Source organism: Gopherus flavomarginatus, chromosome 17 (genome assembly GCF_025201925.1).
Source record: "Gopherus flavomarginatus isolate rGopFla2 chromosome 17, rGopFla2.mat.asm, whole genome shotgun sequence".
Taxonomy (NCBI): domain Eukaryota; kingdom Metazoa; phylum Chordata; order Testudines; family Testudinidae; genus Gopherus; species Gopherus flavomarginatus.
The window spans coordinates 9,262,793-9,278,558 of record NC_066633.1 but is presented as its reverse complement, the minus strand read 5'-3'; the positions used below and the strand labels follow the sequence as shown (position 1 = coordinate 9,278,558).

Genomic DNA, 15,766 nt, shown 5'->3' with positions numbered 1-15,766 from the left:
TAAAAACAACATTTTAATTTAATTTTAAATTCAGCTTCTTAAACATTTTGAAAACCTTATATATTTTACAATACAAACACTAATTTAGTTATATAATATATAGACTTATATAGAGAACTCTTCTAAAAAATATTAAAATGTATTACCGGCACGCGAAACCTTAAATTAGAGTGAATAAATGAAGACTCGGCACAGCACTTCTGAAAGGATGCCGACCCCTGCAGTAGATTATAAACTTTGTAATGATATCTTACAAGAGACCTTTAGCATGAAGCATATTCCAATTACATTATATTCACACTCATTAGCATATTTCCATAAAACATATGGAGAGCAACATCACAGCAACATCTTGCAAACCATTCCCATATCCAGAAATACTGGGGATGTCATAAAAAGTTATGAAGCTTTATCAATTGTTTTGTATATTTTCATCAACCAAGGAAACCTACAATATCAGTTATGTTAGTTCACACTAAGACCAGTCTGAGATGAACTTCATTTATTTCTGATTGCAGCATGATTCTTTGGTACAGCAAGAAACCTTCTTTTCTTAAGGATCTCTGGCCTACCTAGATTGTCGTCCCACATGTATTCTGGAGAAAGTATTTTGGTTGGTTTGTGGTAAAGAAAATACTTGTTTAAGTGACTCTCTTCTTGCCAGATTGCCTCAATTCCATTGGCTTTGTCCACCATGATGGCTTCGTGGCATTTCTTGGTCAGCTTGTAAACCTCCATTACTGTTCCTCCAAAAATGGATCCCATATAGTAGAAGTCACCCTCATCGCTGGGCACATAAGCTTGAGAAGCAGGTCGACGTTCATAGGTGAAAGACCGACGCTCTGCGGCATAGAAACCTGGGTGTAGTGTGCCAAACAAGTCGCTCAGGATCTCCACTCCAACTTGGTCATTAAACCTCATGTCTACATCAACACACACAAGGTAGCTGACCTCATTAATGAACCGCTGCTGAGAGAAGTAGCTGAGCATTTCCATTCGTCGCATAGAGATTTCTTGCCATCTAGGGTAGTTTTGAACTTGCAGAACCACTACGTTCCTTCCTTCTTTGAGCGCAACTTTAGGAACTTCTTCTGGTCTGTCTGTGAAAATGTAATAGTTCACCCTATGTCCAACCATAAAGTAAGTCTCTGCAGTTTCTAAAAATGTCTTGAGGAAGACTACATACCTAGAAAAAAAAGAGAGAAATTCTCCATTAGAAATAAAAGGCACTGTGATAGAAGACTGGAAGAAGGGAACACAGAGAGCAACAAAGTGAAAGGATCAGGGAGACCCATCGGGTGCGCAGAAGAGGGAGTAGGTGGGGGAAATGGTGGAGGTGTAAGAAGGGGCAGACTTGTAAAGCATCTTGAAAGTGAGAATGAGCATTCTGAACTTAGTGTGGAAAGAGACAAGAGGCAGTGAAAGGACTGATGATACGGTTGGACTTACAAGAAGGATCTAGGATTTTAGCTTTTGTTATTTATGGAGGGGAAGATGAACCAATTCCTACACAGTTTGTAAAGCATCTTTGATGATCAAAGCCGTGTAAATGTCTGTTTTTCTCCCCTACGAAAATAGCCAATTAATATAAGAGTCCTATTCAGAAGTAACAAATAATTGTGACTCCACCTAATGGGTTTTGTTGCAAGCAGGAATTGATAATGCTCATGAGCAACAAAAGATCTATGTTAGTCAGAAAATGTTTTTTTTTTTTAATATTTGTTGCTAGTTTCCTGGTTAAGATTATTTCCTTCCAAATACTGACGATCATCAGCCTTCATCTCTTGAGCCACCTTCAGCTGTTCAGGGTATTGCATGTGACTCTCATGGAATCCATGCTGCAGGAGCAAGTGAGGTCTTAGGTACTGCGGTGATCACGAGTGCTCTGCCCATGAACACATGTGGGAGTCCTGAGAAATGAACCATAGACACCATATCACTCTGTCCCTCCCGAACAGCCAGGAAAGGAGTCTACCTGGGAAGGATGAAGAGCTGACCTGTACCCTGCCTGAATTTGAACCTGTAGCTCTAGGGACTTTCAAAGCAAGGTACTGGTCATCTCCTGAGAGATACTGAATATCTTTAACTCCATTAACTTCAATGAGGGAGAATGGCACACAGCACCTCTCAGGATTGGGCCTATATTGCCACTTAGCCAGCCTTGCAGTGAAAATGAGAGTTCTCCGTCATGTTCACATTCCAGCTTCGTGTATCATCCCAGCAAAATGACTTGCTCGCGCAGCCCAGGTGCAGCTGCATTTCAAAGGTGTTGGGCCTCGTTACCCACTATTTCAGCTGACCTGCAAATAACCAGCAGGTGTAATGTGTTATAAGAGCTGCCCCCCACATAGCCAGCTATGAGCCAAGATCTCAAGAGTGGAGGGGCCAGCTGAGGCACTACCCTCTTACAGAATTCAGCTCAAACCCAACAGGAGTAAGGGGGCATTTACAAGGTTTCATGGCAAATATCCAAGCTCCCTTCATTTCACTATGGGAGGGATTAACAGGAGAGTTGTACACTGTAAGAAATTAACATCAACCTCATTTGTTGTGTATATGCCCAGCCCCTTTAGAACCCAGTACTAGTGAATGAGAAACATCCTCCTCTCTTTGTCTTCACTGTAGAAAGGGCAGCCAAACAAACAGATATACAGCATGGAGTGAAGATGGTAATTTTTCATTCACAGACATTTCCAATGCAGGTACTGGCCACATGCAGTTCGGTGGGCCAGGATACCCTTCTGCAACATATTTAGCCTTGCTTGAAGATATTGATTTCTGATTCAAAACTAACCATTTTTAATTAAGCCCATTCCTCAGAACAAGAAAACATGAAGGTGCCTCAGGAATCCTTTAGCAACCCCCCTCTCCAAAACAAGGGTATAAATATGCTCCTTATCCCCAAGATATTATTGGGAAGAGACTCTAATTCATATTGGTTATGCTTGCACAATGGTTTGTAACTGCCACAGAATGTGTGTGTGTGTGGGGGGGTTATGTTGCTTGGGGTTTTGTCTTTCAAAGTCCCGGTTCCATGTAACCATTAGCAATCCCATTAAACTTTTCACAAGAGTAGGAGTATCCTACCCAGTATCCTGGACAAGATGAAACTTCAGTTCTTTCATCTCCTCTTCCCAAATTGGCCCTATATTTTCAAAACGGACCTGTTATTCTTTGCTTCCTCTCCTAAATTGGTGTGTCTCATTGATGTACAACACTGAAAAGTTGCTTCATCTCACTGGTGGCCAAATCAGCCTTGCAAAATTGTTATAAATATTTATTAGAACAGGTACAAAAACCTACTTGTCCATTCTTAACAGGATCATAATTGAAAAAGAAATCAGGATATTTTATTATACCTTGATCTGAAGTCCTTTTGATCTTTAGCAATACATTTTGCAAAAAAATTCTGTTGGCAGGCAATAGCGCTTATCAACACTGGCTGAATCTATGCTCCATGATTAACAAGGACTTTGTTGTAGCATGCACAGCCTTTGGGAAACAATAATGTTATTAAATAGTTCCTTAATCTGTGCCTGCAGAGCTGGCTACATAACTAACGACACTGAAATGTGTTTTAAGTCAATCAGCAATCTTCCAACAAAACTCCTGCTTGGTAGGGTGAGGTGAATAAGGGATACACCATCACTACACAAAAAATAAGTTCCCCCATCTCCTCGTTGGTTACACATCAGCTTTCGTACCTAACATAAGTTCTGTAATTAAGCCACACTCACTTTTTGATAGCAAACACTGTCAGTCCAACAGTGACATTCCTTTGTCGGAACTGCTCATTCAGGATCTCGGAGTTATAGGTCCCTTCCCAAACTATTGGAGCAAACCATGGAGTCATCATAAGGACGTCACATCTCCTGTGGAAGAGGAAGTTTTCTTTAGAAACACACTATAGAAGTAAGAAATACGGAGGCAGTTGCCTTCCCTACGTATAGAAAGACACTACCAGAGCCATGTGTTAAAGTTCAAAAATAGATAACTAGCAGCTGTAAAGAATATACAACTCCATGAAATCACAAGACTTGGTGCAGTAAGGCTATTTAATGTATCAGGTTATTAGGATCTATCAACTAATTAATGTTTGCACTCCACAAGCATCTACCCAGCATGTCTGAGGTTTGTAACAGAACAAAACATTCAGGCTTGTATTTTGTACAAAGACCCAAGTGTTTTTGAGATTTTGTATGCATAAGTTAAAACAGAGCAAGACACCTTCAAATCCTTAAGGAAGTTTCTTGGTCAGATTTTAGTCTCTTAACTTTAGTTATATCTTGGATGTAACAAAACGCTTATTTTTAGTTTTACTTACGGTGGCTTTAGAATCTGTGGCTTTGTGTAAATCATTCTAAAAGAAAAGTAGGAAAACAAAAATGATTTCAAGTTAAGGAAAGATTTCCATAGCTCTTTAAAAATCCTTGTCGACTTTATAGACATAAAAGATTCCCACCAATCAGCTCCACTGAGAACTCAGTGACTCATACTCAGAACTTCAGAGGAAAGGGTTTTAGCTTTACTGTACCTCTGGTGACTTGAGTTTAAATCCTAGTTCAGGTCACATATGAACCTAAGTTTAGTGGTGTCTCTCTAGTCCCTAATATTGGTTCACATCACAAAACCTCTATGCAGTGTGGCTTGATTGACAATCTATGCTCATGAGATGCCCAGAGGGAGACATTAAAAATCAGGAATGAGATGCATTAGCAAAGTGGTGTGAGCACATAGGGTAGGAGTAGAAAAGTTTTGCAGGTAGGGAATGTGGAACATTGACAGAGCAGTGTGTGGGGTCAGAACTTGAATAGTAGAACTTCCAGGAGGTCAGAATTGAGGTACAGACTGGTGTAACCCAAGCAATGTGAACATCCTTAGAGAGGAGGGGAATCCATGAGATCACTGCTGAGAGCTTTCAAAGATAGGTAACATCTGAGCTTGTCTAAATCTCAGTGTCATTATGCTGTATTGATGATTCATAATACAGAAATGCAATGCTAAGAGAGTACTGGAGTTCCACAAGCATAGATCATCATAGATTGCCTAGGGAGGTTGTGGAATCGCCATCTCTGGAGATATTTAAGAGTAGGTTAGATAAATGTCTATCAGGGATGGTCTAGACAGTATTTGGTCCTGCCATGAGGGCAGGGGACTGGACTTGATGACCTCGAGGTCCCTTTCAGCCCTAGAATCTATGAATCATCCTTCAGGAACACCAGAGCTCTTCTGAAAGCAGCTGAAACATTTAAAAGAATCTAACAAAGCTCTACCTTGGCAATTCAATTTGTAGTAAATCTTCCAGGATATGGTTGCTATAGAGAAAGAACAATGGAAGTTTGGCTTACAAAAAGACAGCATTCAATAGAGAGTAACTAGTCCAAGAAATCATTGGATTAATTCATGTTTCCCAGCATCTAAATATTTAAGAAAAAGTTCTGTCTTAATATCTTTGCATCTTGAATGTCATTGGGATCATATATCATGTTTGTTTTTTAATAGAAAGAAACCATTGGAAGTTTAGTTTACCAAAAGTACAACATTGTTAGAGCATAACTGGTTTAAAAGTAATACAAGTCCAAGGAAGACAGACCTGCAAACCTATACATGAATACTCATTATTCACACAAGCAGTCCCACTGAAGTAAATGGGAATTATCATATGAGTAAAGGCCTATCAAGTTAGTGATCGTGAAACAGACAGTAAGTGGAATTAACAAAAGTTCCCACCTTGGTTTCTTTATATTGTGAAAGTCCTGGGTATTACTGCTACAGAAAGAAAGCATATCACATTTAGTGTTTGGTTGTCTTTTTTTAAACACAGCAGTCTTTAATTACATGATCACATACTATTTTTTCCACAGGACCCCTGGCTCATTCAATGCATAGGCTATATGGTGCCATACAAATTAGTTTATATAAAGGGTGGGTGCACACATATTGAATAGCTGCTTCTTAGCTGAGCACTATCTCTTTTCACTTCATTGCCTTTTTGAGTGGTAAGAACTGAGAATGAACTGTTTGAAGGCTGAGAGGCATAAGAGATGCTGGGAGACCATGAGTGAGTGTGAGGCTGAAGGGGAGAGAGGGACACACACAGGACTGGCTGGCAGGAGGAAATGAGGCTTTTAAAGATAGCCCCTAAACAAGCCATCCCTCATTAGAGAAGGACAGGCAGTCAGTGTTTTCAGAAAGCAATTAATTACACCTTTGGATGCCAGCCAAAATAGTGCCATAGATCCAGTGCAAATGAGAGAGAAAATGGGGGAATAGGCCTGCACAGAACATCCATAACTAAACCCCAAACCATGCAACTCTCACCTGATTCTGTATTCCATTGCAAGCTCAGATCAGGTAATCAAGGCTCACACTTCTTTGCCCAGTTCTTACTAACATGGCAGCCAGTTTGTGATTTTGTGTCAAGCTCAGACAACAGATGAGACTCAGCTGTTTATTTGTGGCTGCTGGTGTTATTAGGAGGTTGGTAGATGACGTAAGGCCTTTCAGAGCCAGTTTGCAGAAATACATAAAGAAATGCATAAAGATAGGGAGAGGGATAGCTCAGTGGTTTGAGCACTGACCTACTAAATCCAGGGTCGTGAGTTCAATCCTTCAGGGGGCCACTTAGAGATTAGGGGCAAAAAATTAGTATTTGGTCCTGCTAGTGAAGGCAGGGGCCTGGACTCTATGACCTTCCAGTTCTATAAGATAAATATATGAAGATATACCTACTTGTATCCTAGGAGAAATGCTCAGCAAGCACACATAGCTCCAGTGGAGTACACTGACTTATACCAGCTGGGGACCTGGTCCCTTAATGTATCTAATTCAGAAGAAGGTGAGCAGTGCCCACCACCTGCTTCTGAGGAGCCACTGCTAGTTTCAACTGAGTTTTCATTTGAAATTTGGTAGCAAACCCCAAGTCAAAACTAAACAGAAGTGGTTAGGAATCTCAGCAACATAGAACTAATTTCCAGAGCTCTAACTGAGAGACCTCAGATGCTCACAAAATCTGGGGAAATCCAACAGGGAATAGTTACCTCGTTGTGTCGGAGACCTTGCTTGAGGTACCACTGAAAACATACCTGCAATAAATCCAAATGTCATGTAGAACATCTAAGTAACATAAAAACTTTACACTAAAAATCATCTAGTCCAATGTTTAGGCATCTTTTTAAAGACACAAACCATACAACAACCAACCAAGCCCAGCAGTTTATCCTCACAACAGAACAAAACCAAAGCAGCCAACAAAGGAGAAAATGCAAAGGTTGCTAGAATGCTGTGGTAGGTGAAGCAAAGCAGTTTCCTATTATTATCTGTCATGCACTGAGAGTGCACTCAGTGATCTCTCATGGTCTCTGCATCAAAGAGCTTACAGATTAAATCACCATTGGAATGCCAAACTAAAAGATAATTGAAAAGAGTTATATGGTAAAACAGATGTACTGCGTTACTAACCAAGCTTGTGAAGACCTTACACTCAACAGTATTTCTGTCTGTATGAATGTTACATGAGAACGCTTCAACTTCTGTTTCAAATGCTCCTTTTGTTTTTAAATTTAGCTCATTTTTATTTAAAAAAAATATGAAAAACACCCCCAAACGACCTGAAACTGAAAATAAAAGAAACATTTTGTCTGACCCAAATCTTTTTTTTTTTGGCAGTTCAAAACCAACTCTCTCTTTTTTCTGTTCAGCACCCAATCTGAAAAATCAGTTAGACAAGCTTGGGAACTTACATTCATAACTCTGCTAGACGCTGAAAACCATGGACTCTGGCTTTATGGCTCATTATAACAATGTGTAACACACTGTACTGCCAGCTATCCCTCAATTGCTCACTTCCTTTTAGGTGGTCTCCCACAGCATGTGACACACACATCCCCCTTATGCGTAACAATCTGTCCCAATTTAGCCCAGATACTCTGGTTACTTTCTCCACCTGAAGAAGGGCTCTGGGAAGCTCGAAAGCTTGTTTCTTCCACCAACGGAAATTGGTTCAATAAAAGACATTGCCCCATCTACCTTGTCTCTCTCATATCCTGGAATCAACATGGGAAAATCACATTGTTGACTTATACTCAATTTGTGATCCACTATAACCTCCAGATGCTTTTCAGCAGTACTACCACCCTAGTCAGTTACTCCCCATTTGTACGTGTGCATTTGATTTTTCCTTGCTAAGTGTGGTATTTTCCCCTTGTCTTTACTGAATTTCATTTTGTTGATTTCATACCAGTAACCCCTCCCAGCTTGGTGTCATCCATTAATTTTATAAGTATACTCTCTACTTCATTATCCAAGTCATTAACAAAAATACTGAATAGTACTGGACCCAGGACAGACTGCTGCAGGATCCCACTACATATGCCCTCCCAGTTTGACAGAGAACCATTGAGATCTGCTCTTTGAGTATAGTCTGTTAATCAGCTTTGCATACATTTTATAAGAGTTTAATCTAGACCACATTTCCCTACTTTGCTTATGAGACTCTCATGTGGGACTTCGTCAAAAGCATTACTAAAATAAAGAGATATCATGTCTTCAGCTTCACCTCTATTCACCAGGACAGTCACCCTGTCAAAGAATCTACATGTCTTCAACTTACATGTGTTCATCAGCCAGAGCCTGGCTGGAAGCCTGCCGCTTTCACATCCCAGCTGCAGGAGGATTGCTCTCACTGAGCAGTACCCCTTCCCTCTTGGTATCTGTTACAGTGAAAGTCTGGGGCCGGAGCTCAGTTCTTGGCATGAGACTAACCTAAAGAACGTTCTAGAACAGTGGGAAAGCTACCATCTGAGTCACTGTGTTTTTAAAATAGCAAATGTGCTATGCAAATTGGCAACTGCTATAAGATAGGCACAGGAAGTTATGCAATGGTTTTAAAAATTAAATGATTTATACACTTTGAGCTAAACGGTACTTTTAGTCATGCTGTGGCAGCCCCACTGATTAACTAGGACTGCACAGATGTGACAGAACAGTTTGTTTCCTCCCTCATTTTTCCCCCTAGCTAGACTAACACAAAGCTGGGGGAATCTGTTGCACCTGTAAGTAGCTGGATTTGCACCACAGATGTGCATTTCTAAAAGGTTCATACGTATTTGGGTTAAGTCTTTTGTAACAATAACCACCTTAGAAGTGGAGTGACGGAGACTCTTGCTTCGCAAAACTATCCACTTACCAAAGGTAGCCAAAACTGAAGCACAGCAGCGTGCTGAAACCCATGACATGAAGATGGCTCTTTGGAAAATAGCCTTTGACCACTCCTGTTTTCCCTGGAATAAAAGAGATGTGCAAGACATTGGTACATGTAGTTCAAAGCAGTATCAATTAACTGCCAATCCAGTTCCTTTTGCCATGCTGTGTGGCAAGGCTAAAAACCTGGTTACAACCCATGGGGGGAAAAGTTGGTTCACACTTCGCTAATTCCAGACTCCTTCCAGACACCCACAATATAAACCTCACAATAGCCCCATGTAGTGGGTAGGTATTGTAATGGACTGGTTAGTGCGTGTGTTGCCACTGCCTTTTACTGAATGGAATCAGAACTCCTCCAGTTGTCACGGGTGCTATAGTGCCACTAGGGAGAATTCTCCTTTGGGTTAAGCAGTAGGATTCTGTTCTTTTGGAGGAGCTGGTGCAGTGAAGTTCTCTGTACACTGCTGCAGTGAAGTTTCAAGCACTCCTGCTGTGTAGTGTAGTGAAAACTCTGAAGCTCAATGTGACCGTGAACTTCTGTCAATATCATTATGACTATTTTGCAAATGGAGGAACTGAGGCCCAGAGAGGGGAATTTAAGAGCTGCATACCGGAAGCCATTTGCAGCACATAATAACAGCTTCATTAAACCTGCAGACTTATGAACTATACACCAATTTCTACTGTGCTCACATGCTACTAGATGGTGACATGTATATATACACACTCGCTATAGGCCTGATCCTTCACTCATTGACATGAATGGCAAAACTACTATTGACTTCAGTGGTGCAGGATCTATCCCTACACACACAGCAATATATACACATTTCACAGATTCCATTTTTAGAAATAACTCTGGTAAAGGAAGATACTTGCCCAAGTTCATGCAGCAAATCTTTGACATAGCTGGGAACAAAACCCTGACTCCCAGTTTAATGATTAGCTGTAAGATCTTCTTCACCTCCCCAAAGTCTTATGCATAAGGAAATACAGAACACACAGGCCACAGACCATTAGGAGTGTGAGAAATTGGCCAGCCAAGTGGCTGATTATTCTGAGTGGTCATGACAGTGGCTGTTGTGTTGGGCAACTCTAACAAATATAACAGATAACAAAAATCCAGCTAAGCCCATTACATAAACTTGCTTATAAAAGTGAACAAATGTTAAAAATTGAATGAATTAGTCTAGACAAAAAGGATGGTTAAGATCATGACTGGAAGACAAAAGAGAATGGAACTGGAAACTAATGGACCAAATGATCTGTTGGAAATTAGGCCTAATAGGTGCAAAAAATAATGAGGCAATAGGCTGTTCCACCTACCACACATTTTGGAGGGGAATTATGGTGCCAGCGTGCATACAAGTGGATTGGTAGGAGCAAGCTTTGCAATCATGACTGCCACCCCCATTGTATTCTGGGATCCACTGGGACACAAGTGGGCCTTCATCATCCTGATACTGAGAAATGTCCTGACCAGATTGAGCCAGAAAGAGGGACCCACATGACACTCCCCATTCCGCTTCATTGGCTTCAGCTAAGACCTGAACAGCACCTAGAATGCGAGCCTTGGATTTCTGCTGTCACCCCTCCATTGTGTCATTTTCCTTCCCCACCTTATAGCTTCCTTTTCTTCTCTCTCTCTGCCTTCTGATTAATACATGTCTAACTTAGCCAGCAAAGACAATCTCTTGTCACTCTGATCAGAGTGGCAGCTAAAAGCAGTGTTTTAAACAGCCCAATGCTAACACAAATTTGACATGTCTCTGATTGGCTGATAAAACCATGGGCTGTGCCCATGTTTCTGTAGCAGTGAGGCTGCAAGTGAAAGCACCGGAAATAGAAGGTGTATTTTCTATTTTTGCTGGTCTTTTCTCTCCCTGTTTGTGTTTGTCTTTAAAGAAACACTGGACTTTAACAACAGCAGCTCTAGCCCATCCTAACTGACTGTGTATGTCTTTTCCCAAAAAAGGACAGTTATTACCATCTAAAAGACTCAAACGGGAGGGTTTCCTTATAAAAAGCTCTGTCTACAGCTGAAGAGATATTGTTAAAATGAAAGCCTTACTCAACACTTTACTTTAAATGTTTCAGTCGCTTTTCCTTCTTATCTTAATAAAACGTTGCAGTGTGGTTGTTGCCACAGGACTAAGCAGGCTGAAGTCTCTGTACTCAAAACTCTGAATCATGTTCAACTCTTTAGGGTTGTACAGATTAATAAAATTAATGTAATTTGGTAGGTCACCCAAGAGTCTAGGGTAAGCATACACCATCACAGCTGATTAGCTTAGCAAACAAACTGATTTCAAAATTGTTTTTAAAAAACAAATATTTGCATTAAAATCTTTGAACATATGAAGCTTGTTTGTGCTAACGATGGAAAGCAAATTGTTAACGCTCATGTTTTGAAAAAATAAAAGTACTTAATAATTGTTTTAAGATTTTATTTTAACCTTTTAACAAATATTTTGTTATGTTTCTTTTTCTTTTTTTGGAGGTTTGTAGTTTTTGTAATTGATAATAACTTTGATGGTTTTATGTAAAGGCATTTTAAAGAAAAAAGCAAAAGTTGTAAAAATGAAGTGTTTTAAATAGTTGAAGGTTTATCTGCTAAAGCAAACTTTTGCTAAAATGTCATCGGGGTTATTCCTTGTTAACAGAATGCCTGCTTGATTCACGGCTGTGACTGTGAATTAAGAGTCAATCCACCTGAAATAAGGGTTGTTGCCGGCACCAAACGTCTTGTCGTAATTTTTGTGATTGTTTTGTTGTAGATGTTAATGTGCCTTGTTGTGTTTTGCCTGTGCAACAGCACAGTGCTAGTGGGGTTACCTCTCTGTGGTAAGCTACAAGGTCACAATGGCCACGTCCTCCTGAGAGCTGGTGGCGAAACAGGTCAGGCAAAATCTGTCCCTGGACAAAAATGCCTGTGTACTTTCCCCCCACTTTGGAGTGTTGGTAAATGGTTCATGAACGCAAAAATAGTCATCTGCCCCATCCTCCACCAAATTATGTTGTTGCTTCTTTTTAAAAGACTGCAACATACTTCAGTCAAAATGCAAGAAGGGGAAAATAATTTTCCAAGCAAGTTAGTTTAATCCCTCGTGTACAGAATGTTCAGGATTTGTGTAAATGTGCAGTTTTAAGTATGCAGGTGGCAAAAAGAGAAAAAAGATGGTTGCCCCTTGTCACCCCCCACCCCCTTTTTTTTTAAACCATTCTGGACATACAGCCAAAGGAGTAATGAGAGCTGGCATGTTTCTAAACATTTAGAGAGCAGATTACAGCAGTTTTGTCTGCTTTATTAAACAATGTCTGATGTGAAGCAGAATTGGTTCATAAAAGAGGGATATTGTAAGAAATGGGGCCTGCTCCACTAGTGAGCTCAGCTGTTGGAAAGTGAGTGAAAATTCATCAAATGTCACAATCATCAATAGCAATGAATGTGGATAGAAAACTGGGAGTCAGACTGAATTAGTTTAAACCGAAAGGTCCAGTGCCAGCCAAGGGCTGTGTTGAGACCATGACTGGTAAACAAGGAAGAAGGAATCAGGAACTAATGAACCAAACAAAACCCCCAGGACAGCTGAAGCGAAAGGAACAAGCTTTGCCATCATGGCTGCCACCCCCATGACTTCCTGGGGGACCTGGTTCCACCGTGACACTGCTGAGCCTTTATCCTCCTGATTCTGCGAGATGTCCTGACCAGACTGGGCCAGAAAGAGGGAACCATATAACATCCCCACCTCCACCAGCTTCAGATAAATCCAGAACACCACATGGAATGAGTGAGTGGGTTTCTGCTGCGTGTTACATCTGACAGAAAGCCAGTGCAGTATTTTATATAATATTCTTATTGACAATCTTCCATATTCCCCAAATAGATCAAAAGTAGGGGCCCCATCTTGCACTGACTGAACTTCCATTGTCTTCAGTGGGTCAGGACTGAGTCCTATATTAACATATACATAAATTCGTGCAGGTAAAATGCAGAGGAACAAATTCTCTTGCTCAGTACACTGGTGTGACTTTACTGAGGTTAACATGTAGGGCTGCATTCTACTTCAGTCAGTTATTGCTTTGCTGTAAAGGGGAAAATTTTGGCCCATAAGGAGAAAAAAAAATAACCCTCCATCTACAATACATGAATAAACTACATCTCAAAAGTATTTGTTGATTCCATTCCTCTGTGGACAAATAAAGAAAGTGGTTGAGAGCAAGGGGAATATGGGGAGAAGAAAGATGGGGGGAGGAGGGAGGGAAGAGAATATAAACAAAATATGAACGTGTGGCTAAGACTTCCCTCTTCTCCAAACACTGGTGTAAATTTGATTCAATTTCTTGAAGATAATAGGATAAATATTGTTCTTGTATAAAATCCAGTGAGGTCCTAATTCTGAGTTCAACTACCCCAGCATAACTCAGATCTACATGAGCCAGTGGAATTAATCCAGATTTATCTTGGTGTAACCAAGGGCAGGATATGGACCTAGGTTAATAGCATATTAGTTTGTCTCAAGTATTTAATATCCGCTACTTTTAAGTTCCTTCTCCGCATTTAAAACACCCGGTCTGCCTGCAAACCCCACACCTGCTGTATTTTTTTCAAAATCTAAACAAGATTAGACATGACACAACTCATAGAACATCTCCAAGGAAAATGTACAGGTACCTTGGTGCTTGTCCATCGCGCACCCGATTGCTCCCACGGGAATGAGCGTGAGGAAGAGGGAATTGCGGAGATTGTCGGTGACAGCCGTGGACTGGAGCAGCCGTACGAAGCTGGGAGCTGCAAGCTCTCTAGAGAGGGCAGCGGTAGCCCAAACCTCTTGTCTGATATCCCTGTGGATCCTGATGGCTGGCACAGGAATTAGATGGGCAGTTTGCGAGCAGGGGCCAGCCCAGGAGAGTCCCCGTGCTCTGACTCAGGCCAGTCCTGCAATCCTCGCTCGCGGAAACTCGCACCAGGTCCACGCAATCCCACGCGGGAGCTAACTGGCTGGGGACCTGGGTAAACGCCCTAGTTCGCAGAGCAGGCTCCGTTTGGCCCTCACATGCCAGCAGCTCGGTAGCGGTTGGCCCTGCTGGTGCTCCCTCAAGCCCGCCGTAAGAATCTGGCCCGGATGCTGATGAGTTGTGACACTTCAGGCTCCTCTCTGCAAAAGCACTCGCAGGGCGGTCCTCGGGCGTGGGCAGCCAGCGTCGCTGCGTGGGGCAGCCCTGGGTCTTAGGGTCCACCCAGCTCTGCCCCTTCCTGCAGGTCCCCACAGCTGGCTGCTGCAGCCCGCTGAGTCTGCCTCCGGAGCGGATCTTTAGAAGCTGGGAGCTGCAAGCTCTCTGGAGAGGGCAGCAGTAGCCCAAACCTCTTGTTTCATTCCTCTGGATGCTGTTTTATTGCATGGTAATTAGATGGGCAGTTTGCCAGCAGAGCAGGGCCGGCGCTTCCATTTAGGCGACCTAGGCGGTGGCTCAGGGCACCAGGATTTGGGAGGGTGGCATTTTGCGGCCCTCGGTGGCAATTCAGCAGTGGGGGGGTCCTTCCGTGCTCTAGGACCCGCCACTGAAGTGCCCCAAAGACCGGGAGCGCGGAAGGACCCCCCACCGCCGCTGAATTGCCACCCACCGGGAGCACGGAAGGACCCCCGCCTAGGGCACCAAAAACCTTGGTGCCCCTCTTGCAGCAGAGACCAGCCTATTAGAGTCCACATGCTCTGACTCAGGCCAGTCCTGCAATCCTCGCTCACGGAAACTCTCACCAGGCCCACACGACCCCACTAAGGAGGAAGCTGCTCAGATACAGTAAACTTTGCCACACCTATGGCCTAGACCCACCCTGACTGTGGAAGGCAAAGCAGGTCAGGACAGGCTGGGAGCGAGGGCGTATGCTCTGCTAGGTGAGCCTTAGCTGCTCACAGCATTCATCACCCCAGGAGCTAACTGGCTGGAGACCTGGGTAAACACCCTAGTTTGCAGAGAAGGCTCCTTTTGGACCTTACTGTGCCAGCAGATGCGGTGGCAGTTGGCCCTCCTGGTGCTCCCTCAAACCCTTGGTAGGACTCTGGCTTGGTTGCTGATGAGTTGTGACACTTCAGGCTCCTTTCCACAAAAGCACTCACAGGGCCGTCCGTGGGCATAGGCAGCAAGCATCGCTGCGTGGGGCACCCCTGGGTCTTAGGGTGCACCCAGCTCTGACCCTTCCTGCAGGTTCCAATCTAGTTAAAAGTGAAAACGCCTGCCTAACCTATTGGATGCAAATAAATAACAGTGCACTATTTAATTTGGTGCATTTTAAGGAAGCCCTATATCCCTTTGCAAAGCAGGTCCTTTCCTCTCAAACGTGTATTTCTACTGCTCAGTCTACTGTTTAAAATGGTCAGGCAGGTCCCTTGAAATAAGGGGCAGGAGGTCACTCTGCGCTGTTCCTTGTCTGTTGGAAGTGAAGGGGAAGTTAATACTAATGCATTACATTCCACAGCATGAACCGAACACTAATGCAAAGCTTAAGAAAGTTTTGCCCCCGCTTTCCTCACTCCTGCTCAACTAGAGTTGGGACAGGCAT

The 15,766-nt window shown here is 42.5% G+C and overlaps 1 protein-coding gene across 10 annotated transcripts; it reads right to left on the bottom strand.

The window, feature by feature from the left end:
- LOC127036158 (histo-blood group ABO system transferase 1-like) lies at positions 1-14,712 on the bottom strand. Of its 10 annotated transcripts, none has more exons than XM_050926784.1 (8): positions 13,880-14,712; positions 9,188-9,281; positions 7,041-7,085; positions 5,731-5,766; positions 5,274-5,315; positions 4,325-4,360; positions 3,738-3,872; positions 1-1,186 (listed from the first exon to the last, which is right to left on the bottom strand). In XM_050926784.1, the coding sequence occupies exons 1-8, from the start codon at positions 13,893-13,895 to the stop codon at positions 499-501; spliced, it is 1,092 nt and encodes a 363-aa protein (XP_050782741.1). In that variant the 5' UTR covers positions 13,896-14,712; the 3' UTR covers positions 1-498. The 10 variants fall into 10 exon arrangements, with proteins under 10 accessions (XP_050782741.1, XP_050782740.1, XP_050782743.1 ...); XM_050926783.1 differs by having other exon boundaries at positions 5,731-5,769; positions 13,880-14,710; XM_050926786.1 differs by lacking the exon at positions 5,274-5,315.
- Between the last annotated feature and the right edge of the window lie 1,054 nt (positions 14,713-15,766).